The 24,855-nt window shown below is 55.1% G+C and overlaps 7 protein-coding genes across 7 annotated transcripts; 3 read left to right on the plus strand and 4 right to left on the minus strand.

Moving 5' to 3' along the window:
* Positions 1 to 1,247: 1,247 nt before the first annotated feature.
* Positions 1,248 to 2,283, plus strand: nctA (negative cofactor 2 transcription regulator complex subunit BUR6; the record flags this gene model as incomplete). Its single annotated transcript, XM_025543782.1, has 2 exons — positions 1,248 to 1,698; positions 1,767 to 2,283. Coding segments are annotated over 2 exons (714 nt in total), but the record flags the coding sequence as incomplete, so codon positions are not given.
* A 363-nt stretch (positions 2,284 to 2,646) lies between these two features.
* On the plus strand, positions 2,647 to 6,238 carry BO70DRAFT_431230 (uncharacterized protein). Its single transcript, XM_025548221.1, has 6 exons — positions 2,647 to 2,697; positions 2,757 to 2,864; positions 2,940 to 3,622; positions 3,672 to 3,893; positions 3,966 to 5,410; positions 6,095 to 6,238. The coding sequence occupies exons 1-6, from the start codon at positions 2,689 to 2,691 to the stop codon at positions 6,220 to 6,222; spliced, it is 2,595 nt and encodes an 864-aa protein (XP_025396998.1). The 5' UTR covers positions 2,647 to 2,688; the 3' UTR covers positions 6,223 to 6,238.
* Positions 6,239 to 7,529: 1,291 nt separating this feature from the next.
* Positions 7,530 to 8,510, minus strand: BO70DRAFT_398680 (uncharacterized protein; the record flags this gene model as incomplete). The annotated part of the gene is made up of 5 exons (XM_025546803.1): positions 7,530 to 7,744; positions 7,819 to 7,980; positions 8,045 to 8,212; positions 8,258 to 8,394; positions 8,440 to 8,510. The coding sequence occupies 5 exons, from the start codon at positions 8,508 to 8,510 to the stop codon at positions 7,530 to 7,532; spliced, it is 753 nt and encodes a 250-aa protein (XP_025396999.1).
* A 130-nt stretch (positions 8,511 to 8,640) lies between these two features.
* BO70DRAFT_398681 (uncharacterized protein) lies at positions 8,641 to 9,171 on the minus strand (the record flags this gene model as incomplete). Its single annotated transcript, XM_025546804.1, has 3 exons — positions 8,641 to 8,764; positions 8,818 to 8,909; positions 9,049 to 9,171. 3 exons carry the CDS (start codon positions 9,169 to 9,171, stop codon positions 8,641 to 8,643), a joined length of 339 nt encoding a protein of 112 aa, XP_025397000.1.
* A 41-nt stretch (positions 9,172 to 9,212) lies between these two features.
* Positions 9,213 to 13,475, plus strand: BO70DRAFT_341193 (uncharacterized protein; the record flags this gene model as incomplete). The annotated part of the gene is made up of 3 exons (XM_025541325.1): positions 9,213 to 10,961; positions 11,016 to 11,173; positions 11,258 to 13,475. 3 exons carry the CDS (start codon positions 9,213 to 9,215, stop codon positions 13,473 to 13,475), a joined length of 4,125 nt encoding a protein of 1,374 aa, XP_025397001.1.
* Positions 13,476 to 14,574: 1,099 nt separating this feature from the next.
* BO70DRAFT_388986 (MFS general substrate transporter) lies at positions 14,575 to 18,091 on the minus strand (the record flags this gene model as incomplete). Its single annotated transcript, XM_025546040.1, has 6 exons — positions 14,575 to 15,310; positions 15,377 to 15,617; positions 15,883 to 15,886; positions 16,293 to 17,241; positions 17,289 to 17,535; positions 17,660 to 18,091. Coding segments are annotated over 6 exons (2,609 nt in total), but the record flags the coding sequence as incomplete, so codon positions are not given.
* A 3,532-nt stretch (positions 18,092 to 21,623) lies between these two features.
* BO70DRAFT_364332 (putative protein kinase) lies at positions 21,624 to 23,720 on the minus strand. The gene has a single exon (XM_025543783.1). The coding sequence runs from the start codon at positions 23,273 to 23,275 to the stop codon at positions 21,767 to 21,769; it is 1,509 nt and encodes a 502-aa protein (XP_025397003.1). The 5' UTR covers positions 23,276 to 23,720; the 3' UTR covers positions 21,624 to 21,766.
* Between the last annotated feature and the right edge of the window lie 1,135 nt (positions 23,721 to 24,855).

A 24,855-nucleotide genomic window follows, 5' to 3' on the forward strand; every position in this document is an offset into this window, starting at 1 on the left:
CAATGATTCTTCATCCTGCTGGCCGATGGTGAAGGGAAGAAGGGAAGGGGGAAGGGATGAGACCGACCGGATGACGATCTCTGGGATAGTATATGGTTAAGCAGACAGAAGTAAGAGAAATCCTAATTTATCTCTGAAGTCCGGGTCTAGTTGCGAGAATCATCATCAGAATAGTCAGTGATAGGACAGACAGACAGACAGTCAGTCATGATGATGATGGATGGATGGATGGATGGATGGGATGAGGAGGAAGGAGGAGGAGGATGACTCTACGACGGGCGTCTGTTTGGTGGGAGTCAGTCAGTCAGGTCAGTCAGTCGACGGATTCCTGGCCAGTGAGTGAGACTGGCGGCTGGCTTAGTAGTTTGGCCCGGCAGACCCAAAAGAAAGAACGAAAAAAAAAAGAAAAAAGAAAAAAAAAAAAAAAATCAAAAACCAGAAAAAAACAGAAAAAAACATATTTTTAGCGGGAGAGTGTAACGGAGGCCAGGGTTAAAAAGGGCCGCTGCTGCTCTGCTGCTCCCCCGGAACAAAAGCGTCCCGGTCGTTCTCTCCTCAAGGCTGCTCGGGCCACTGCCGGCTGTCGTTGGACACACGCACTTCGGCTTAGTCTTCTTAGTCTTCTTAGCTCTTTCTTAGTGCCGTCCTCTTGCCTGTTCCCGTTCTGCAACTTGCAACAGGACGCTCCATAGCACAACACCAGCCAAAAAAGCTCGGGCCACCTGCCGCGCGATCGGCCCAACCCAACCCTCGCGGATTGTTGATGGTCGGCGCGCTGCGGTGTTGCTGCTGCTGCTGCTGCTACTGCTGCTCCTCCTTCATTCTGTGCAAACACAGGCATCTGGCTGTTATGTCGCGGGCATTCTGTCCAATACCGATTTAAGCCCCCTGCTGTCCTCATCCAGACCCCAGCCAATTACTGCCATTACGGTTTCCCACTTTTATTCCTGAAATTCCACTGGCGGCCAAGGTTGGTTCCCCATATTTATTTTATACTAGCCCGTTTCCCTTTAGGCGCGCACGCGCATCGCCGCCCGTCGCTTGGATCCCATCGCTGAGGAAAAAATAAAAATCCCCACAGCAATGACAGACCAAGACAACTCCTACCGACCACGATCCCCTGACTTTTCCACCTTCCACTCCCCCATCTCTCCCCCCTCACCCACTCCCTCCACCACCACCACCACCCCCCCAACCCCAACCACAACAACCACTACCTCCCGCCCTCCGGCTACCAATTCGGGAGTCCCCTCGCCCACCGCGCCTCCTACGACGCCTCGCCTTTCTTCACCCCGCAGTATCAACAACCCCCGGCCCCGCCAGCCAGGGTGCCCCAGCAGTACATCCCCCCCTTCCCCGACTCTCGCCTAGACCCGGACATGGCTCGCCGCTCGTCCCGCATCGCACAGGCCGCCGAGGTCGCCCCCGTGCAGGTCTCCAAGTATGTAGAGCCTGTCGTCGAAGAGGAGCCCCCCGAGGAAGAGGAGGTTGTCATGGAGGTAGAGGAGGAAGAGGAGGAGCCGCCGCACGAGGATGAGGAGGAGGAGGAGGAGGAGGAGGAGGAGCCGGAGCCTCCCAAGCCCATCGTCGCCGCTCCGATCGAGGTGAAGACGAAGTTCCCGGTCGCGCGCATAAAACGCATCATGCAAGCGGACGAAGACGTTGGCAAGGTCGCGCAGGTCACGCCAATCGCTGTTTGTAAGTTTCCCACCCTCACCCCTGGTCAATACCCTGCAAACGCGTCGCTAATCGGTTCGGTCGCACAGCCAAAGCACTTGAACTCTTCATGATCTCCCTCGTCACCAAGGCCGCCCGCGAAGCCAAAGACCGCAACTCCAAACGCGTCACCGCGTCGCACCTCAAGCAAGCCGTCGTCAAGGACGAGGTGCTCGACTTCCTGGCCGACATCATCGCCAAGGTCCCTGACCAACCCGCCGGCCGGAAACACGACGACGACGCGAGCGATCAGAACGAACAACAACCGAAACGAAAGCGGGGCGGTCGCAAGCCCAAGGACGAAAGCGACTAACGGGACCACGACTGGTGTTTTTTGCTTCTTTCCCTGCTTTATACTCGACGACTTTGCTGGGCGATATCTTTTAGACTGGACGGAGAGCGGGCGCATACTCTCTAGGCGTTGCGGTGGTGGGCATGGTTGGGCTTGCATCTTCCGATGTGAATAGGTACCATTTCTTATCTTGGCTGTCTCTTTTTATTTATTACGGTTGATCCGGCAGACGCTGGGTTCGTCTCGACTAATGGAGATGGGTGTCGATCCGGTGCTTGCAGAGTGAGTGGGTGCTGCGTAATTGTAGGCCTGGACGGGCGGTTGAGACTCGTAGCATAGATAGACAGGCTGCAGCTACAGGAGGGACTGCTCCTGGTGACTATCTCTAACCATAAAGTAAGACATCCGTCCGACGGCCCAACAATGAGGGTCGTTGTGCGACGCTTGTCTCACCAGCCGGTGCATCGCCCGGAGGCCGAACATATTAAGGTTGCTGAGAGCCTCGGAGTGGGAACGGGACTAGGCCCGATCGGACCAGACCGACCGCCAGCCACTAACCCCTTTTCGGGGCGGATGTCCCAGGCACTCCCAGGCACTGATTCCCTCGCCGTCATCTTCTCCCCGCCCGCTGAGACCATGTCGGACGCAGCACCGGAGTAACATGCCGGTCCGACAGAATCATGGACTTTGTACGTCAAGCCCCTTGCCTCGACATAGCATCCATCCCCAGCTAACCCATCTCTCCCAGTGGTCTCGTCTAATCGGGGGCTCGCGCTCGCTGTCTACTAAGAGCTTTCGAGCCACCACGCCCACCGAGCGATTGGCATCGTTCAAACGGACCTGCAACACCCTCCAGGTGAGTCTCCCATCCTCCCTCTCCCCCTTCTCCCTCCCCCAATTCGCGACCCTCTCACTCACCTTCCCTCCCCAGCAAATATGGCGCTCCAGCAATTCCCCCACGGGGGAACAATCCGCGACAGTGAACGCGCGCAATAGCATCGACCGACTGATCACGGTGCTGAGCGACGAATCCCGGGGCCCGGCACCGCACCCCTGTCTCGCGTATGCCTCGTCCTCGCAGATCTTCGTGACGGTGACGAAGCTGGCCCTCTCCTCCTATGACGACAACATGCTCCGCTCCGCCACCGTCCTCTTCAACACCCTCATCGACTCCGAAGTCGACGGCGTCGTCGATAACCGCCTCTTCGCCCGCGCCCTGGTCGACCTGGTCCGCCGCGCAGACAAACACTCTGAGGATGTGGAGGGCCGGCTCGTCGAGCTGCTGTTCGGCGTGGCGAACAATATTCGTCTGCAGCCGAATATTCTCCCCGCGTGGTTTGCTCCGCGGTCGGAGGACCAGGATCGCGAACAGCAGGGGGGGAATACCGGGGCGGAGTTCGCGGGGGCTATGAGAAAGGATGATTTCCCGTTGTTTTATCTGCTGGTTGAGTATGTGCATCATGCTGGGCGGGCGGGGGATTTCGCTCGGACGGGTTTGCTGTATTTGATTGAGACGGCGTCGAGGTCGAAGAATCTGGAGCGGTGGTTGATCGAGAGTGATCTGGCTACGTTGATGGCGACGGGGCTGGGGGCGTTGTATAGTCAGTTGGGGAGGTGAGTACACTAGATTCATATGGGGGGTTGGTACTGACGTGGGGTGCAGCTTGACGTTTCAGGAGAATACCGACGAGACCATTCCGCATATCATTGCGCTGTCGGACCATGCGCGCCAGGATACGGCTCTTCCGCCTTTGCTGGGCGCGTCCATGGACTCGTTCATGTCGTATCTCCTGTTCTGGCAGGATACCATTGATCATTGCAAGTCGGCGGAGGTGAATGGCACGCTGTTGGATCATTTTCAGGTCTTGTTCCTGGAACAGCTTCTGTAGGTCCCGCTGGGGGTGCCCCGAAATTCCTCGTTGTTTTTCCTGCATGGAATGGTGCTCATTGTTTGCAGGTATCCGTCTTTGCTGGAGTCGTCTGATGTGCAGGGCGGCTCGACGGCCGCGGTTCTTACCTACCTATATCGCATCCTGGAGTTGGTAGAGCAGGAAGACTTGGTTCACCGTATACTGAACTTCCTGCTTGCTTCGCCGTCGGATTCTGGGCCGAAGAAAACACACATGTCTTCGAGCCGGCGAAAGTCGCTGGATGTTTTGGCTGCCTTTTCGGAGGAGGCTGCGAGACCGTCGCCGTCCCTGTTCAACCTGAGAGACCTCGCCTTGCTGGGACTCCAGTCGGTGAACAGACAGACCATTCTGGCGACGCTGCGGCTGATGAGCATTCTGCTGCAACGACACCATTCGTTCGCCCGGTCGTTGATACGCACTATCCCCGGCCAGCCTGCCAAGCAGCGCACCGTAGGGGCACTGAATGTGGAGCTGGGCCAGCTGATGAACATGGCCACATCCATTGTCAATGATCCTACCCTGGATGAGTCGTACGACAACTACCTCAAGGATGGGATGGTGATCCTCGAGGCCCGCCTGTGCACTCCGGCCGATGACGACCCGGAGGAGAACCTGCCGCTGGAGCTGCGACACGACGACCCCATCGTGCGCGAGCTGTTGAACTGCCTGCAAAACTTCTTCACGAACAGCGTCATCGTCAACCTGGCATTGACCGAAGTCCTCGGGAGCATCGCCTCGTCCCACCTCATCTCCCTCGACGGCTGGCTTCTCGTGGACCCGTCCAAGTACATCTACAGCACACCCACCGCCACCGAAACCCCCTCGAGCCACCTCCTCGAGCAGATCCAGCTCGCCTACGAGGAACCCTCCTGGTCCAGCACAGACACGCCGGCGCTCACCCGCGTCCTCCAGACACTCGTGCAGCAGATCCAAAAGTGGCGCCAGGAGGTTCCCGACTTCGACATTCTCGTGGCCGCGCGTCGCGACCTGCTCCACCAGGACGACGAGCCCAAAGCCTCCAGCCGCTCCCAACGCACCTCCGAGCCTCCCACCCGCTCTCCCTCCCAGCGCCCAAGCCCCCGTCTGGACACCGACTACGGATCGCCCCGCGGCCGCCCCCTCGACCTCTCCATCTCCAACACCCCCTCCTCTCCCATCCGCGATACCCTCAGCTCGCCCCCGCGCGACCTCCCCTTCCGGCCCCCGCGCGACCGCTCCTCGGCGCGCCGAACCGCCGCCAACGAACTCCGCCAGCGTCTGGAGCAGCCGTTCTCCATCGGCGCGCCCAGCGAGCATGCCTCACCCGAGACCGACAACAACTCAGACGACCAAGCCGACGACGCAGGCGACTCCGCCATCGTGGACGAGGAACCCCGCATTGCTACCCTGGGCCATGTGCTCACCAACGTGGTCATCCTGTACGAGTTCCTCCTGGAGACGTCGGCTGTCGTCCAGGCGAGGGGGACGTTGTTCGAGGAGGCGGGATATCCTGGTTTGCCACTGGAGATGGGAGTAGAGGCGGGGGTAGGAGTGGGGGTGGGAATGGGAGTGGGAGTGGGAGTAGGGCTGGATTCGGGATTAGGTGTAGGATCGGTGCTGGATTCAGGATTGGGGGTGAGTTTGGATTCGGGACATGGGATGGCTTCTGGATTGGATTCGGGGTTGTTGGGCGTGGGTGCGGGTGTCGGTGTATCTCAGATTGAGGAATAATATGTATGTGTATGGTACTTTGTACGTTTATGTCTACGGATATGTAGGATGGATGGAGGGATATTGTAGGCAGGTCCTACATCTATGAACTAATCATCCGTTGATTTTTTCCGGATGGCTGAGAGCTCCTCCAGCCCTAACCGGACCTTAGTAAGTGATCTCGGTTTAACTACTAGTTAGTCAATAACTGGCTAATATGACAGGGGTTAGAAAGCCATTGACAGGGTTACTTATCTGTTTTCTTTGTCCGAGATCCTGGTTAAGGTTCGAGAATCACCCGGAGAATGGTGATGTCTAATATGTCTTGATTTATTAGTAATTATCATATTGGACAGCCGTCGTCCATCTCACTACATACACCTCAGAACAACTTCCCACCATCCTGTCAAGCAAAACCACTCGACCACACGACTTAATAGGTGACCAGACACTCCGACACATCTAACAAGCACATCGCCACATCCAGCCATGGCAAAACCAGACCGTCTCCTCCCAGACAACATTCAACCATTCCACTACGACCTCACCCTGGAGCCCGATCTCGAGACCTTTGAATTCCACGGCGAAGTCGCCATCGGGTACGTCCGACTCTGACTGACCCTGCTATCCCATCTAACCACTCACAACCTCCCTCACAACCCTCTGTTCCGCCTTCCTCCACCAGACAAACCACGCCTCCCTCCTGAACTTCACCCGCCACCTCATCGCCCCTCTATCGCATACTCTGGGCTAGACCATCCATCCATCCATCCATCCATCCATCCATCCATCCGATTCCCACCTCTACCGTGACTTTGAAATCCCTCCTCTTCGCTGTAGCAGCCGAGTCAAACGACCCTCTCACCGTCAAATCAGCCCGGGAGATGTTCGCTGCTTTTTACCAATACCGCCGTTAACCCTAATCTCAATCCCAACACCACCACCACCACCACCACTACCACCACTACCATCCCCATCCCCCCTCTCCCTTCTCCCCACCGTCCTCTCCACCGCCATCCGCCTCGGCACAGAAACCGAATACAACACCACCACCACCCCCAACTCAATCTATTTCCCTCTCATCCCTCCCCCAAACACTCCCCCCCTCCAGCACACAACAACCATGCTCCTAAACAGCCAATTAAAACCCCAAGACAGCACCATCCCCATAGAAGGACTGAGCAGGCACGTCCGCGGCTTCGAAGCACTCTGGAGCTGGCTCGAGACGAAGGGAAACTGGGAGTTGGTCCGAACAAGGGTGGAGGGCGGGTTGGTCGGGCTGAGGAGTGTCGTGGGTGCGGGGGGGAGTTGTGTGTATGTACGCGGGGATTAACTCTGGAAAGGCAGGCGGGGAGGGTGGAGGGGTTTTTTTTGGGGGGGGGGGTTGAGGTGGGGGAGGACAAGGCGAGAGGGAAGGGGAGGACGAGGGCGGAGGGCTTGGAGGATGTGGGTGGTTAGGGTTTGTGTGGAGGGAGGAGAGGGACAGAGTCGGGTGGGTGGGGAGTGGGGAGGGAGGAGAGGGGGTGGTTGGGTGGTTACGGGGAGGGGTTTTGGATTTTGGGGGGGGGGGGGGGGGGGTTGATTCTAAGATACTGAGGACCTATGTATCTGGGTATGGTAGTATCAAGGGATAAAGGTCTTGTAAGTAAGGAGTGTCTCGTGGCGAAGCCAACTTTCCAGCTAAAGACATGCTGCTGTGTCTGCGCTGGAGTAGGATACGGTTGAGCAAGTTTCTTGGATATAAAGGGTAGGTAGGTAGATCACTAGTGGACTGGGATAGTTCGAGTGAGCTACATATTACTAGATCCAGGAATTCCCCCACCCATCATGCCCAGTCATACGGAACAACCACAAATAGGATTCATATTAAAAACCACATAACTCCTAGAAGAACCGGCTTCCTCACACCCAACAAACTAGAACTAAAACCCCTCATTCGCCAACGCCACATGTCCTGGCTTATCCCCCGACACCAGCCCCTCCATATACTTCGTCAAAGTATCATCCAACACGCCGCCAACCAGATACTTTGAAGCCACATTTCCGATGAACTGGCCCTGGGCGATGAACCCGCACCGCGCGACATCCTCGAGGAGCTCGGTGGTGGTGTGTTCCTTGATTGCGCGCTTGATGCGTCCTACCCTCCCATCCATAAGCGTTAGCAGATGTATAACGTTAAAACAAGGGGGCAGGGGGTATACAGAGACGTACGTCTCAACGCGCGATGATACGGCTTGCTAATCTCGATATTCCATTCCCCGACAGAGGAGATCGGGTAGTTGCTTTTCAGCCCGACTTCGTGGCCCCAGCTGGTGACTTTGTAGGAGGTGTCGTTGTCGAAGCTGAGGCGGCGGTGCTGGTCGGAGTCGGTGGCTGGGAGGGCTTGATTAGGTTGTGTGTATGGCTGGCTGAAGGGGGTAATGGCTGGGGCACGTACCTGGGTTGTCCTCCGATGGGATAGGGGGAATTTCAGTCACCGTGGTGACGGTTTCTGCCTTTTTGTCCTCGAGGGCTGGGGAGGTTCCAGGGGCTGTGGGTGGGGGGCCTGCGGCGGAACGGGCGTCCTCGATCTGTTTGAGGAGTCTCTCGATATCGTATCTCTCCTCTATAGGGTGTTAGTGCTGGCTTTTGAGGTAGGCAGTTCACTCACTGTAGACGATGATGCCCCTTTCGAATCGTGCATTGGCCGAGTAGGAGAACAGGAAGAACACGTCCACGAAGCCGATCAGCCGGATCTTCCCTGGCCATTGCTCGCCGTTGATCTTGATCTCCCAGGGGTGGATGTCGCTGATGGAATTAGCAGTGGTTGTGGTTAGAAGGTGGATAACATACCAGTCGCACTCTAGGGCTTTGTCTTTGACTGAGCGGCCGAATACCGCCAGGACACGGTGATAGGAAGCCATCGTGGGATGAACGCAGTTGGAGATGAACCTGTTCAACCGCGGTAGAGATGGTCAATTTTAGCTCTTCTCTCGGCACGTCGGGAGGATACTAGGAAGCTAGGAAGACGCCAGTCTATCAGCAAGAGCCCAGTCATGTTGTTATCGTCCTCCAGAGCAATGCGGGGTCGTGGCGGCAACTTCCCAGCTGAAAGACATGCAAAATGCCTTTCACGGGCACATCTGCATCTTGCAGCCCTGTCGGCAAGGCCGAGCCACTGACAGGTCAGCATCATATATCCGCCTGCGAGGGCGCTTATCCGTCACGTACCCAACACAGAACGAGCCCATCACAGCGAGACGCATCATCATCGGGGACCTCTTGTCGGGATCTGCTTTCAGCTGAGATGCACGACGATGTAGCTGCCCCGCAGTTCGAGTGAGCTGTCAACTCGCGCAAACAATCGCATACCACATGCATCAATCGGAGCAATCCCATTGCTTCCGATATCCACCAATCGGCAGACCCGTCTCAATCTAGGGCCCGTTCGCCTTACCATACATCCGTCAGCCAGGGCATTGCTACACAAAGTACACCCTCGTATAACTTGGGGGCTAGAAATTGGCTTTCCAGCCCCAAGGCTTGTTTGAACACGACGCTTATTGCCTTCTTTTCTTTGACCATTGCAACCGCTGATATTGATATTTCTGCTTCAATAGCTTACCATGTTCAAACACAAGCTCTCGTTCCCTCACCTGCCAACCCCGACTGGAGGGAGTTTTCATGAAAAACATGCGCCATCGGATGCCCCAGCTGGCGATGTCCCTGTCCAAGGAGCCCCTACTAATGATGCTCCCGCAGTCGAAAGCCCTTTGAACCGGGAGAGGTCAGCGGTCCATAAACGGGACTTCCTCGATGACATCCGCGAGGCGACCTTGGACTCAACCCTCGTCAATAATGCCCGGGACATGCGGAAATCCGCATTGAACGAGGTAAACAAGATCACAGGTATCTTGACGAAAAAGGACAGCACCAACGATGAGAAGCTCCGAGGCCTCTTGCATCATCTTGTGAGGTCGCGCCGCGAAGCTTTCTTCGACAACGACTGGATAAAATCGTCGACTTCCGATGACTCCGACCTGCTACTGAGCTCATTTGCGGCACAAGTTGATGACAGCTCGTTTCCCCTCCGCATGTTCGACCTCGACACGAAGAACATGGTTTCGATCAATGGCCTGGGAGAGGAGGATCAGTACTGTATGCTGTCTCATAGCTGGAAAGGCGCAGAGGTCGATTACGCCTATGTGTATGATGCCCAGCGTGCTGAGCATCCCTCTGGACCCGAAGACGTGGACGATGTGAGCCGGGTTCTCTTTTCTTGCGAGAAGAAGATTGGAAGCATCGCAGAAAAAGTGGACAAGCTGGTGGAAACGAGTTCAAACCCGCAGCAGACTATCCGACAACTACTCGTGAAGTCTCTCAGGGCATCCATGTTGGAATTTGGCCTGACCAACGCGAAGAAGAACCGAACCACCATAGATGCCAAGATGAGGCAGACTGAGATGGAACAAAATAACTATGACAAATTGTTGAAGTTCCTTCAGGTGACTGAAGAAGTAAAGAGTCTGGAGCAGCGCGAAGCCGACGCAAAGAAAGAGCAATTGGATGCCACGGCTAAATGGAAACAAGCCGAAAAAGTCTATATCTTAGAAAAGCCAGTCAATAACGGGTTCCGAGCGAACCGCTTGCTGGCATATGCGATCGATGACCTGATAAGAGCTCTGCAGCAGAGAAGATCGGCCCGCAAGCTTGACCAGTCTCTCCGCCGGGCGAGAGAGATCTTTCAGAACAGACCGTTCTCAAAGACAGGCAAGAGGTACATCTGGCTGGACAACTGCTGCATCGACAAGAGACAGAATTCCGAGCTGACTGAGTCCCTGGCACGCATGGGAGAATGGTATGCGAATGCCGACTTTTGCCTGGTGCATCTGGATACCACTTGGGACGATCGCGAATGGCTGGATGAATGGGACCTATGGTGTCAGATGAATGGCAGAGCGTCCAATGCAGAAGAAAACCACGAAGATGACGACTCAGTGGCCAAGGCGATCGGACAGGCAGACCCTAAAAGCAAACCTGTTATGAGCTTTGAGAATATTCAAGAGTGGAAACCAAAGTGGTCTACTCGTGGCTGGACGCTGCAGGAATTGGTGCTCAGTAAAATGACTTTCTATGTGAATGCCGAGTGGAGCTTCCTGCCACGACCGGTTGATGTTTTGGGGTCTTACTACTATTTCTGCCCGTTCGTCGACTACTATACTCGGAATCTGAGTCATGTTCAGGGGTGGAAGGGAGACATTGACGCGACGTTAGAAGAGGGGAAGGTGAAGGATGCGCTGGATGAGCTGGCAGCATTGAACGCGAAGTCGGACACGGAGGAGATGAAGGCAGTCCCAGAAAGTGAGGGAAAAGAGGTAAGGTGCACCTTACAGCCCCCCCCCATTGGAATCGTCCTAACTGCCTTCAAGGAGCTCAATATAAAAAGAATCGTGCAGGCTCTGGAACTCTTCAAATATGTTGCCCCGAGGCAGCTGGATAAGGAAACAGCCAGAGCTCAGATCAGCTACTCTGTCCAGGTGGCAGTCAAAGCACTCCAGAATGATTCAGCTGATGAGGAAAGTGATGGGTCCCCGCTTGATGAGAGCTATGAAGACTTGCTTGACGAGAAGAGCGATGAAGACTCGCTTGATGGAAAGATCCGCAAGGCCAGAGAGCTGATCGTCGAGAATCTTTGGGGTGCGGTCTACCCCGACAAAGTTAAACAGACAATCGATATCCTGCTGGCAGCTCTTGCACTAAGGGCAAACGGGCCAATCCGAAGTGATCGCAGCGACATTGCAGGCTTTAGCAACGTCAAAGACCTGGCTAGCTGGTGTTCAGGTACCGAGCAGAACAATTTCTCTGCCCACAGCGTGATGAAGCTTGCATCACATCGGGAGTGCACCAAGGCAATTGACCAGGCATACTCGTTGATGGGTATTCTGGGGGTCCAATTCCCGGCATTTCCGGCAGAGGGACTCACCAAGGCCCTGTCGCGGCTGGTGGATGAAGTGGTGATCGGCTCGAATGACGTCTCAGTCTTTAACTGGACGGGCAAGCACAACAGTAGCCCCATACGCGGGCGATCTCTGTACGCGTCTAACATCGAAGCCTTCCAGTCCGAGGATGAAGAGCCCAAAAAGCGTCCCGATGTCAACGCTGAGCTCGTCAGTATCCTCCGGGACAGGCGCATTGAGCACCTGAAGGTCGCCAAGGGTGTCACAAACTTGCTTCTTGATGCCACCAAGTTCATCACAACATTTCATCAGGAGGAATCGGTGGTCGCAACGCTACTAGACATGACCGAGTTTATCAGGAACAACAGATTGGAAACTCTGAAGGATCAGCTGGGGTCGCCCGAGCTGCTTGCGGCCATGAAGGCGGCGCATGATTATGCGCTGCAGCACACAGAAGACCAGAACAGGCGTAAGTTGGAGGAAGAGCAACAGAAGAAGCAAGAGAAACAGGCAACGGAGGATGAAAAGGCGGCTGAGCACGGGAGGAGGGGATCTCGCGGGCTGGGAGGGCTCGGTGGGATCGCCAATTCGTTGTCAAACCTTCCCCGGGTGCCATCGTTCAGGAAGGAATCAGACCATCATATGGAGAAGGAGGAGCGGGACAACCATAGTAAAACGCTCAAGCAATTGGGAGCTGATATACAGGTCGCTTTCGAAAAGGCAAAGGCCTGGAAGGGGCTTCGCGACAATAATGGATTCTTAGCCCTCGACATCCAAGCTCCTACCAACCCAGAACACGGGATTGGCCATGACCTTGACCAGCGGATTGTCTGCCCCAACCCCATCGTGGTCAACAGCTCGGGTATTAAGGGTGTATTCGATATCCAGCGTGTCGTGGTGAAGATGCTGCAGCAGAACGAGCTCCGTGCCAAGGTTAAAAACGCCGTCAGTGCCAACGAGAAGATCGACGGGTGGTGCACAATCAGCACAGGATTTGCTCTCACCATGGTGGCATTTTCCTGTGAGCGGCACGTTCTCGAGAGGCAGTTGGATCTGGTGGATGTTATCGAGAAGACCGTCATAGACCAAAACGAGAGCGATACAGAGACGAGCAATGACCAGTCAGACGCAGCCTCGGGAGAATCTGGGCAACAAACACGAGAAGATCCCTCAGGCGATGCGACTGGGGTATCCACAGACAGGCCTCCACAGCCCAAGCGGACGCTCTCGAGCATTGCAGAGCCGGTCACCTCCGACGGACCGGAACAGCGTAAGCTCGGTAATTATGGCACCTCGAGCGAACAAAAGAGAGTCTCCCGCATGATCGATTTCGTCGCGGAGTCCAACCTCAACGCTATAGCAGGAGAATGGGTCCTCGCGAGGTTCTCTGGCTCACCTGGAGCGAAGTGGTTTCTCTGCCGACTGGGGCTGGGATCGGGCAATGAGTTCTACGCGCATCGAATTGCCACCGACGACTTCGACTTTGCCCACGCCGTCCCGGAGAATGGCCTGGTTGAGTTCTGGCAGCGCTTCCTGCATGAGAAGAAGGTGACCATGTGCAAGATGCTGGACCATTTCCTGGACGCGCAGAAGGCAGGCAACTATGCCGACTGGCTGAAGGACAGTCTGCATTGGCGTGATTCGAGTGACGATGAAGATAGAGCTGAAGGGAATGGGGTGCCGGCAGAGAAGGAAAAGAGCTCCAGAGGCTACGACGGGTTAACAACAACTAGCAAGGTACTGAAAATGGTCGGCTGGGGTATCCGGTGGGCGTTTGATGAACATTGGGCCAAGTATTTGGAGCGCCATCTCGAAGACGACGCTCTGGCGAAGGTGCCGGTCAATCTCCACGCAGCCATCAAAGATCTGGACGCGAACAAGATCCTCCTGCCAGTTATGTTTCACTCGGGGAGAGATATCCACTTTTTCTAGACCGGTCAGCATTTAAACTCGGGTCAAGAAAGGCGGTACTTCGGTCTCACATGAACAATTCCCTCCATAGCAGTGTCATGTCCAACCGTTTTGCCAGTCATTTTTCACTCGGACAGAGACGGGCACCTTTTCTGGCATTCACATAGCATATTTTCCTCAGATAAACAGTGCAGTATCTCGGTCTGACCTCAACGGTCCTGATGTAGTAGTGTCAGATCCAAATCTCTTACCCGATCTCCAACCAAAGCCCCCTCTACGTAGAAACTCGTAGGGTCGGCGGTCCAGCCGCTAAGTGGGAAGATCTGGAGATTTCGTTAAAACGAATAATCACACAATAAAAACAGTAGAAGGGTCAGGGGGGGAGGAAGGTGGTGATGGTTGCTTTACCGGTCGAGATGCATTACTAGACATGATGATCAAGTGGGGATGTGGTGGGTTAGCGAATGGATGCGACGACGGGGATGGATGGATGGATAAATGGATTCAGTGGGATGGTGGAAGAAGGAAGGAGGTAGATGAGGAAGGATGAAAAACAACCGACGACAAGTAGAGGTAGGGGGGGCGTGGCCAATGGGGATGGAGCCTAGGCGGACGCACAAAGGGGATAGTACAGTATAATATAATATAGCACTTTGCTTGTAGATGTCAGGTGAGATAACAGTACAACCTCTCGAACACCGCTCTGCTTGGTGGTAAATAATACCCATTGCTTATTTATCTAGCAATCCAACCTCCCTATACTACACCACTCCTTCGGGGTAGTTTGTTTACCAGGTAGTAGCTGGCGCGCAGCCAGAGCATCAAATACACTATGCGGTTTATCTGCAGTTATGAGTGCCAGTCAGCTAATTACTGCGAAGAAAGCATCCCATATGTCATGGAGGGATATCAATACTACCTTAAGTGTCAAATTACACGAGTATCGAAGCGTGCCGATTAACTGCCCGCGACCAGCCGAGCTGTTATGCTAGGATATATACCGATCCATTAATCAGGATTCTCGCCAATAAAAGCAACCGGCTTGCCTGGAGCCAATACTAAATAACATATCTACTGCTAAATGACATCCCCTGCCAAAACAGGGGCACCCCCAAGCAATCTACCATATGAAATTGGATTTCCTCCACATGTCCACGAATTCCCTCTTCTGCTGGACGGTCAATCCCACGCGCCTGGCGCGGCCAATCCGAGCCAGGGAATCAGCCACATGGCCGATGACCTTGTTCTCGGGCACCACGACGTGGGTTTGTTGAAAGCCGTTGGCGTGTTCAGTCTGGTCCAGAGTATCTAGATAGGTGTTGTCAGGGTCTTCAATATCGGCATCTTCGCCCTCCCGGACGGCCACGACGGCCTGCGCGATGCGGACCCGGATACAATGCGTGGGTCTGCTCAGCAGGGTCCATAGGAAGCTCAGATAGCAGCCTGGTATCGGGTTCATCACATCCTGGGGGGTGTATCGCAAGGCAACGGGGTAGATCGGCGTCCGGGCGGGGGTGTTTGTCAGACACCGGCTCAGGGGCATGACTCCACGTCCGTTGGTGGTGGTGCACTCGGGAAACACGACAATGGGCCGGCCGGGGTATTGCTGCATGACGGTGGCGAAGTCGACCGCATTGGACCCGGGCAGGGGCCGCAGTTGCGGGCTGGCAAAAGAGCGGAGAATTGCTTCCCAGAGAGAGATTTTCACCACGAGCGTGGAGTCGGGATAGGCAGCGACAAAGACAGGGTCGAAGATGGCGGCCAGGTAGACCGCGTCGATGGGCGAGGTGAAGGTCGAAGCAATGATGGAGCTGGGGCCGGGGAGACGTCCCTGGTGCTTTCGCATGTTGAGGGTTCTATGAGCAACGTCTCAATTAGCCTCCTGGCAATGAAAAGCGTTGCTATCGTATCAGGCCACCCACCCTCTTTGTACTCCGTCCACCTGGATATCAATCCACCATATGCTGGGCACGCTCAGAATGCACGACAGGCATGCCTTCCGACCTAGCGATCCTATCGGGAGCCATTGAAGAACCAGAAAATAGCTGGCAAGCGCGACGATAAACAGCGGGAGACGTATCCACCAGAGGAGCCACCGCAGGGGAAGCTGGACAAAGCTCCAACGCGGAGGGGGGAGGGGGAGGAAAGGCGCGATTCCCGAACCTAAACAGGGCCCTGCGTTAGTGGCGGGGATGGCCAGTCAGGGAGTGGGGGACGTACCTGGATCTCGGTAATGCCCGTATCTCTCCATCGCTCAGGAATGTTGTTGACCTGTTCGTTGGTCAGGCAAAGAGATTGGCGTTGACGGAGCTTTGACGGAAGACTGCAGCTTGCGCCAGTCCACGGAGCGAGGGTGGGTCGATCACGTTGGTGGTGGGAGGTGGAGCAGGAGAGGGTTGATGGAGAGAATGTATGTACTGTTGACAACCGCGCTACTTTACAAATGAGTCGTCAAAGATTGTGAAGCGCGCGACAAGGGATGGGTGTGATGGAGGTCAAAAGATGGATTTGTTGACGGGCCATTTCACATGCGAGCCCGCCAGATGACCGACTAGCCGCGTTGGGAAGAACGCCGCCAAAGGCGTCGGATCCGAGGCCGACCTCACCGCCCACCCTCACCGCCCGTCAACCAGAGGCATAATCGCAGTCCCTTCATCTCATCCCTTTCATCTCATCAACCTTCAGTATTCAATCTTCACTTCAATATTCAGCATTCAATATTTACAAGAAACCAAAAGCAAATCTATTATATACAGCGTCTACCACTCAGGCCTCCTCCGTCTCCGGCTTATCCTGGTGCCGCGGGGCAAGCCGGAACATCCACACAGCGACGCCGACCATTGTGAACGCGGTCGCGGTCATCATCCACGCCAGGCCGATCCAGGGCCCTCCGATCTCCAGACCGATCTGGAACACCGTCGTGATGGACAGACTGGCAATGACGTTACCCACCGACTGCAGCACCTCGATGATGGTGAACAGCCGCGCCGTCTCCTCGCGGTTGACCAAGGTCGTGATCAGGGACCGCGTCAGGAAAACAAAGCCGGACCCGGACGTCTGAAGAACCAGACTGGGAATCAACATCGAAACGCTCGACGACAACCCAATGCCTAGCGTTCCCACCGCCAGCAGACCAATGCTGATGCGCATCAGCCGCAGATCCTTCTGGGTGGGTTTCATGCTCTTCAGCAGCTGTCGCGAGATGGCGGGGAGGATGAACAGGAACAGGGGGATGGTCAAGGCGGGCTTGAACGACATCAGGAAGTTCGCTTCGGCCAGTGTCCACTTGAAGCGGGTAGAGATGTACTGGACCAAGAACCAGGACGAGCCGCGGCTGAGTCGGTAGACCAGGAAGGCCGTGAGAAGGAGCATGATCTGCTTGTTGCGGAGGATGAACGAATACGGCGCGAAGTAGGCGCGCAGTCGGTACTTGATCATGGCGAAAAACGACCGGCGGGTGGTAGTTTTCGCAAAGGCGTGGACTTCGCCCTGGATCGTTTCGTCATCGCTGAACGACTCCTGCTCCTGCTCCTTGCTCGGGACGGACTTGTACTCGGAATCTCCGGGGGATACCTGACTCATTTCCATGCTCTGCTTCTCACTCCGCACCGGCCGTACATGCATGGTCTCCGGTAGCGACAGGGCGAAGAACATGCCGATGACCGCGAGCGACCATCCTATCAGCAGAGGGAGCCACGGGTCCAACGACATCAGCCAGGAGCTGGCGGCGCTGGATGCGAAATCGGCGCCCATGCTCGCGACACCGAAACGGAAGAATATCGCCGCCCTAGATTTGTTGAGCCTACGTCCTGGGATGCTGACACAAAAACATACCTCTCTTCTTCAGTCGACACATCAGACATCATAGTCCAGATAATCGCAAACGCCACCACGGGACCTCCGCCGAACAACCACGCCAGGGACGACGCCCACACAGCTCTTAGCGGAAAGACATCCGGGAACCACATCACGGCCAGCTGCATGATGCAATTGAGAGCGAAACCGGGAATACTGAGGCAGATAGTGGACTTTCGTCCACGGCGATCGGCCAAAAGACCGTACGGGATAGCCAGCACGGCACCTGCAGAAAAGACACATCATTAAACCAGTCCTTCAAACCCCCACCCGCGCACAGGCACATCGCATACACTGATGCAGCCCAGCGCATACAAAACACAGCAGGGTATATAATCATGATCACGTACTCAAAATCCCATCAAAAAACTCCATATACCCCTTCACGGCGGCCAGATCCTGCTGCACCGCCTTGATCTTACACAACTCCTCGGGGACCTGTCCATCAGCAGCGATCTGCGTCGGGTCATACTGGGCGTAGTACTCGCGACAGGCGATGGACTCGTAGATGCGGGTGACGGGGCCATTGGACATGCACACGCCGACCTCGACCGCCAGGATCATCGCGAACAGCGTGACCATCAGCCGGAACCGGATCTTGCGGTCGATTTCCCGCCGCTCTTCGGTGTAGGGCTTGGGGGCGGAGTCGTCATCCTGGTCGTCTAGCGGGAGGCTGGGTTCGCCGGCGTCGAGGAATGGGGCGTCTTCGCGGTCGAGGGAGGGGGGGCGGTCGTGAGCGTGAGCGTGTGAGTGTGAGTGTTCATCAGATTTGAGAGGCATGGTTTCGATGGACCATTGCCTGGTTTATGGGTTGATGGGGAAGCGAAAGGGGGGGGGGGTCGCTGCGTTGCGGCTGCGGCTGCGCTGCGTGTGGTATGTAGTATGTACGGATGGTTCGTCAGGTAAGTCGGTTACATATGGACGAACAAGCCCATCCAATCCAATCCAATCCAATCCAGTTCAATTCGATTCGATTCAACGCGATCCAATCCAACTGCAATCCGATTCCGAATTTCCGTTCTCTTTTTTTTTGTGCTTTTCAGTTCATTTAAGCGGTGAGACACCCTGACGACCGCGCCATGGGAATTCCGACACAAATAGCAAGTAGTAAGCAGATAGTAAATAAGGAGATAGGTAGGTAGGGAGTAAACGAGAGAGGTGAGGGGAGAGAAAGAGGGAAAAGAAAGAGGGGAAGGAAAGCGAAAGCGTAAGGGAAAGGAGAGAGAAGAGGGAGACTGAAATGAAACCCGCCGGGAAGGGGAACGCCAATATAAGAAGAAGACCGGTCGGGCCGGGGGGGATTGGGGATTGGGGGGCGGAGGGGGGAGGGACCCTCTTTACTGCTAGGCATCCGGCATCCTACTTTAGGTATCTAGGTCTTTGGGACGGACCTTAGGGAGGCGTGGGCATTAACAATTGGCAGCCATTCGCAATTCGCAATTCGTAATTCGCAATTAACATTTAACCCAGGCGTGGGTATGAGCAATCCAGCCAGCCAGCTAGCCTACTCCTACCATCTAGATAGATACTGTGTAGTGTAGAGCCAGTTTACGATTACGATGGGGCCGACTTCCGTCTCCTATTTTGAGCGTCGAATTGAGACAAATAGATAAATACGGATACACATCTGAGGGACTTTCTGTTTGGGCGAATCAACCCGAACGACGGATCCTAGACCGACCTACCTAAGACCAAATCAAACAATTGGCAAACTACTCGGGCTAGGTAGAGCTAGTTACGGGGCCTCTCTCTTCCTCTTCCTCTTCCTCTTCCCGCGAGGTTCCGTCAGGGTTTGTTCGAGGGTTCTGCAGTAAGAGTGAGAGGGAAGACGAAAGACGAAAGAGGAGGGAGGAGGGAGGAGGGAGCTGGCGCGTCTTATGTATGTATGTATGTAGGTATGCTGCTACTACCTACTAAAGCTATCATTATGCAGTGAGAAAGTAAAAAGTGAAAGGCCACGCAGCCTCATCTCATCTCATCAGCGTCATCATCATCATCATCATCATCACCATCACCATCCAAGACCCTCCCCCAATAGGTAAGACGCTTAGGGCTTACAGAGTAGTTAGTTACTCCGTACAGTTCTCGCCTTCATCTTCATACAGTCCCTTCGAACCAGTCAACCCCCCCGATGATGCAGCCACCGGATTCGATTGGTCTTCTCGAACCGAAACAGCCGTCGCCATCCCTGCAAACGTCAAGTGCGCGGTCCAATCAGGGGGGCGCGGGTGGGGCGGGGGGGGGGTTTTCCTTCAGGCTCGATTCAGGATTCAGGGGGATAAACCAGACCCAGACCAGACCAGACCAAACCACAAACCGACGGACGGGAGTAAGTGGGCGGGCGGGAGAGCCGGGTTGGATTATTATTAACTACTTAGTTACTTATTCCTCAGTCTTCACTCACTCACAGTAACTATTCCGTACCATACCATAGTTACCATACTCTACGGTCTATCGACACTCTAGTTCGTTACATACACTCTACTCTGTAAGGAAGAAGAAGACAAAGGACAAAGTAACATCCACCCATCCCCTATGAAATAATTATCAGGAAAATCCTGCCTATGTTCTGTCACGTATGGCCATTTCAAATCAAACTCCACCGTCGACCTGAACCCAGGTAACGTAATTTACCCCCGTGCATCAACCGACCAACCAGCCAGCCAGCCAGCCATCCATCCATCCATCTGACCCATCACGAGCCTCAGAGTCAGAGGGAGCGCAGAGGCCAAAAGATAAGGCAGGGCAGGGGGACGGGGGAACGGCTCATGGCAATCCAGTTGAAATAAGCCTTCAGGGCCTCCTTTCGGATCCACTTTTGTAAGGCAACTCACTAGTTATCCATCCATCTAGTTACCACTATCTAGATACCTATCTATCTATCTATCTAGTTAGTATCTAGTTACGGATAGGATAGTAGGACTCCGTGCTCTGTACTCTGGTAGTTATGAGATTGATTGATTGATTGTTCATCTGGGTGGATTAGTTATTAGATCATCTCGACTAGTTGGACTCTACTAGACTCTACACTCTACTAGACTATAGTAGAACTAGTAAGTACTCTATCCATTTATAACTTAATAATTTGTAATGTGAGATAGATAAATGGTAGATAGTGCTGCGCGTGGTGCTTTGGGAATAAGGCTGCACTGTTTAGGTCGAGCCCTGGATTCTGGAATCATTTCGATGGAAGGATGTACTGTGCTATTAATCCATCTATCTAGCTCTCTTACTCCTGCTAGCGTTCTGGTGTTTAGGGGGGTATATATATGTCTACTTAGTCTTTGGTCTGTAGGAATAGGAATAACCTGCTGTGCCTATCGTCTACAGCTATGGTATTCCATAATGGCTACTTATGAGTATGAGTACCTATGTAGACTTCAAAATCCCTCGGGATGGATTCTCTAATAGTATGTATGCATTCCTCCATGAAAAGTAAACCTAGCGATCATTTCGCAATCACGTCATAACACAACAAAAAGGGAAAAAAAGTGGTGGTGTGACCTCGGCCAGGCAGTGCGCCAGGGCAGTTCTAAGCTAAGTAAAGTAAAGTGAAGTAAGGTAAAGAAAGGGTATAACATCTTGGTCCTGGCCGGTGGAGCGGTAGACAGGTAGGCAGGGCGGGCGGTGATACCTATGCAGATTGCGGATTGCAGAGAAAGGAAGAAAATGCGAGAGTCGAGTGGGAACGTGAAAATGAAAGGGGAAAAAAAAAGTAAAGCCCGGTCTGATCCCGGGAACCCAACCCGCCATTATATATCATCGCTGTGCGAGAGTAAGGATAGAAAGAAATAAAGGTGGTTAAAACAGAACAGTAAGAATGGTAAATGGGTGTAGGTAGAAAGAGAAGAAGGTGAGCGGAGAGCAAGAGAAACCATGAGACCAGCTCTACGGCACTTCTTTGTCCCCCCTCTTCAGTTCGCCGGGTACGTCGATCGCCCCCTTGACCCACTCCATGGATGCGATCTCGTCCAGCGTCTTGCGTTTCGTGCTGCGTTTCAGGAGGCCTTCGACACACGCGCGCGCGCCTTCCAGGTCCTTGCCCTTCTCCGGGTCCCATTCGCCGTCGCTGTCCGCATATCGGTACCACGACCACTCGACCCGTGCGATACGGTGGGGCGTGCGCGCACGTAGTTTCGCGGGATCGCCTCGAGTCCCGGGCAAGGCGTCGAACGGGAGCCGGTTCTCCATCATCGCGTAGAGCAGCACACCCAGCGCCCAGGCATCCGTGGACCGCCCGTCATAGGGTTGGCCCATGAGGATCTCGGGCGCCGCATAGTCCTCGCTTCCGCAGCGCGTGTGGAGCAGAGGGCTGTCCGGCGGTTCGGGTATTCGTCGGGACAACCCGAGGTCGCTAAGCGTGATGACCGCGCGGTCGTATGTGCGCCAATCTGAGATTTTTTCCATCGCCTGCACGGGGAGATTCACCAGCACATCTGAACCTGTGTCAGTCTGGGTTACGGGAATAGGCAGGCGTACTCACTCTCGAGTTTGATATCGCGGTGAACGATATAATGCTCGTGAAGATAGCGCACAGCCGCCACAAGTTCGGCGAACATGCGGCGGATGATTTCCGGGCTCATCGGACGGGGACTTGATGAGGCGACGTCGAACAGGTCGCCACCAGGACAGTAGTCCAGAACCAACAGCGCACGCTTCTCGTCACTCCCGAATGCCTTCAGTTGCACCAGGGACGGGTGGTTGACCGATTTGAGGATATCCACCTCGCGCTTGAGGGAGACCTCCAAGCGCTCCTCATCCGCTCCACCAGCCGGTCCATACTCGATGATCTTGACTGCCACGAGCTTCTGGGTCAGGGTCACGTCTTGCAGACTAGAGGTGTGGTTATAGTCTTCAACGTCTCGCATCTCCACGCGCGCAGCCAATGAGACCTGACTGAACGTTCCTTGACCGAGTTGGCGCAGCTTGCGGTATTTGCGACGCTGCTGCGTCCGGATAGAGCGCACAGAGTACATCTCGTCGGGGCCACCTGTTGAGGGTGTGATGACGGGTTCGTTGTCGCTCTCGTCGAATCCACTGCGGTTGCTACGAGGTGGAGTCGGAGGGCGCACCGTCGGCAACGCAATCCCCCGGTGAATGGCCAGATACTGCTCGCGATGGAGGTTGTTTGTGCTCGAGTCGGTGCTGGAGGAGGAAGTGATCCCAGATGGCGCGCCTGTTCCCGACACCGCGATCGGGCGCGGTTTCACAGGGATGGCCCTACTCGGAGGAACGTATTCGCTTAAGCTGCGGTTGCGAGCATGTTTGGCGCCAGACGCCTGGCAAGGCTTGGTCGGGGACTCGATCGGTGTTTCTGATAGCGTATCCGAGATCATGTACTGTTTGCTGCGTGGGCGGGATTCGCAGGCGCTGAACATTTGCGACGAGTCGCTGAGCCGCAGACCGAGGCTGGAGCCGCTTCTGGAGGCGGTGGATGGGGTCCTAGATAAGGACTGTGAGTTGCGCCGGGGAAGCCTCCAGGAGGATGCCCCGCCGATCGGCGACGGCAGAGGCGTGATATCGCCCATGGCCATAAGTTGGGGGGAGGACATGAGAGACGCCGGAGACAGGGAGCCTCCGCTGACGGGGGCGCCGACGAACAGACCCCGCAGGCTAGGGGTGCGACGGGGCAGGCTGCTGGACGAGAAGCTTTGGCGGACCGAGGAATCCGCCTCCCGGGGAGGGCTCATCTGACTGGAGGTCTGCATATCGGTGCGAACATGAAGCGACGGCAACGGGTGATGCGGGTGCGATTCGTGCTGCAGTGACGGATCGTGCAGAGGGCTGGGCGGGGACCGCCTGGTATATAGGGGTAGGGCATCGGGGCTTCCCTTGCCAGGGACTATGGAGGAGATTGCGCAAAGTTCATGGTTACCCGAGGCCGCGGTTTTGCTAGCGGCGTGTAACTGGGAGGGATGGGCCGATCCTGACCGGTCGGTCGGTTGCGTGGTATCCGGATAAACCATCGAACGAAAGCACGCAGGCTCTTTATGCTTTGTTCTGCAGGAGCGGGTTGGGGTTGTCTGGGAGTCTTTGTCGCTGTGGGGAAGAAAGCGGAGGATATCGGTGGCGCGAGGCGTGGCGATGCCGGCGGGAGAGGTCGCGGGAGGGGGGTCTAGATGGCAGATGCAAATCCCTCGGGTCAGACACCTTAAGCAAACCACGGGGTGCTTGGCGTTGGCGGTGGTGGTGAACGACCCTGAGGGGGAGGGAGGACGGAAGGAGGAAAGGCGCTTGCGAGTCAGAGCATGAGTCGGGAGGTATGTAGTAGTATGTAGTAGGATTCTAGGTAGGTGAGAGAGAGAAAGAGGAAAGGAAAGGAAGGTAAGTGTTGAGAGGGAAGAGAGGGGGAGGAGAGGCAGAAAAGGACCGGACGGCGGGGAGGGACAGAAACCGGGCAGTTAACTCTTCCCAGGCCTGATTAAAAAAAAGAGGAGGAAGTTCAGCAACGCGGATGACGCTGCGATTTGCTCGATTTGCAGGAAAAATCCACGCGGGGGTCAGCTGACAAACCGGCTGCTTCGAGTCTAGCCGCCACGAGGAAACACGCTACCCCGCATTCAGTAATGCCGTTGGCGGAAGGGCCAGAAGAGGACCAGATCTTGCCGCTTTGGGCTAGGGGGCCGGGCGGTGACCCTATCGACTGGCCGGAAAGATTTCGTCGGCATCTGAGGATTTAATCTCAGCCAGTGACGGAGGACGGAGTAAGTACGTACCCAGTAACTTATCTCGCTATCTCCTTAATCTATCGTCGACAGCGTAGTGCAGTGCGTAATCACGGTGTATCTAATATCTATCTGCATCTGCGCTTGTCCTTGATAAGATGCGAAAACAATCCCTTTCTGGTAGTAGGTATACAGTACACGCTTCGGTAAATCAATGCCTTGCATGAGTGAAATGAATTGCGGAATAGTAATAGTTCTGTCCTTGCCTCGCAGCGAATTGCTGGCTAACCCGAAAGGTGTCAGTCGTGGCTTCCCGATGGGGCAAGATTGAGGGCAGGAGAGTTCCCAAAAAAGCAAGCATGGCCCCTCCCCATCATCAATGCGGGAGGTGTCGCGACGCTGGACTCTTGAGGCTTTCCTGTCACGCCCGGTGGCGATCTGTACTTTACTTTACTTTACTTTACTCTACTTTACTTTACTTCCTCGATCGCGCATGGCTGAATCTCCCGATCGTGTCCACTTCAGCCCTCGGCCAGAATTCCCTCCGGATGCGTACGCATGGTCCTTTCCCAGTTCACCTGCCCAACTGCCAACTTCTCTCTTCCGACTCATCCAGACCTCCCGTGGGGAGTCAGTGAACCAGACTTGCCCCGTCCCAGAATAGCAACACTGCAACCCTGCGACAAGCACCACCAACAAGCACCGAATCCATCCGGTTCCAGGCCAATTAGCGCGGCCAGCTTAATCTCGTTAATTTGCTATCTGCTCGAGATCATTTGACGCACTGTGCACATCGCCGACCACGCTACCGTAGCGCCTGCGCTAGCCACAGGCTATCCACCCGAATTGCAAGTCCTTCCTGGTTGCCAGGGATTCTTTGC

Source organism: Aspergillus heteromorphus, assembly GCF_003184545.1.
Source record: "Aspergillus heteromorphus CBS 117.55 chromosome Unknown BO70scaffold_23, whole genome shotgun sequence".
NCBI lineage: Eukaryota > Fungi > Ascomycota > Eurotiomycetes > Eurotiales > Aspergillaceae > Aspergillus > Aspergillus heteromorphus.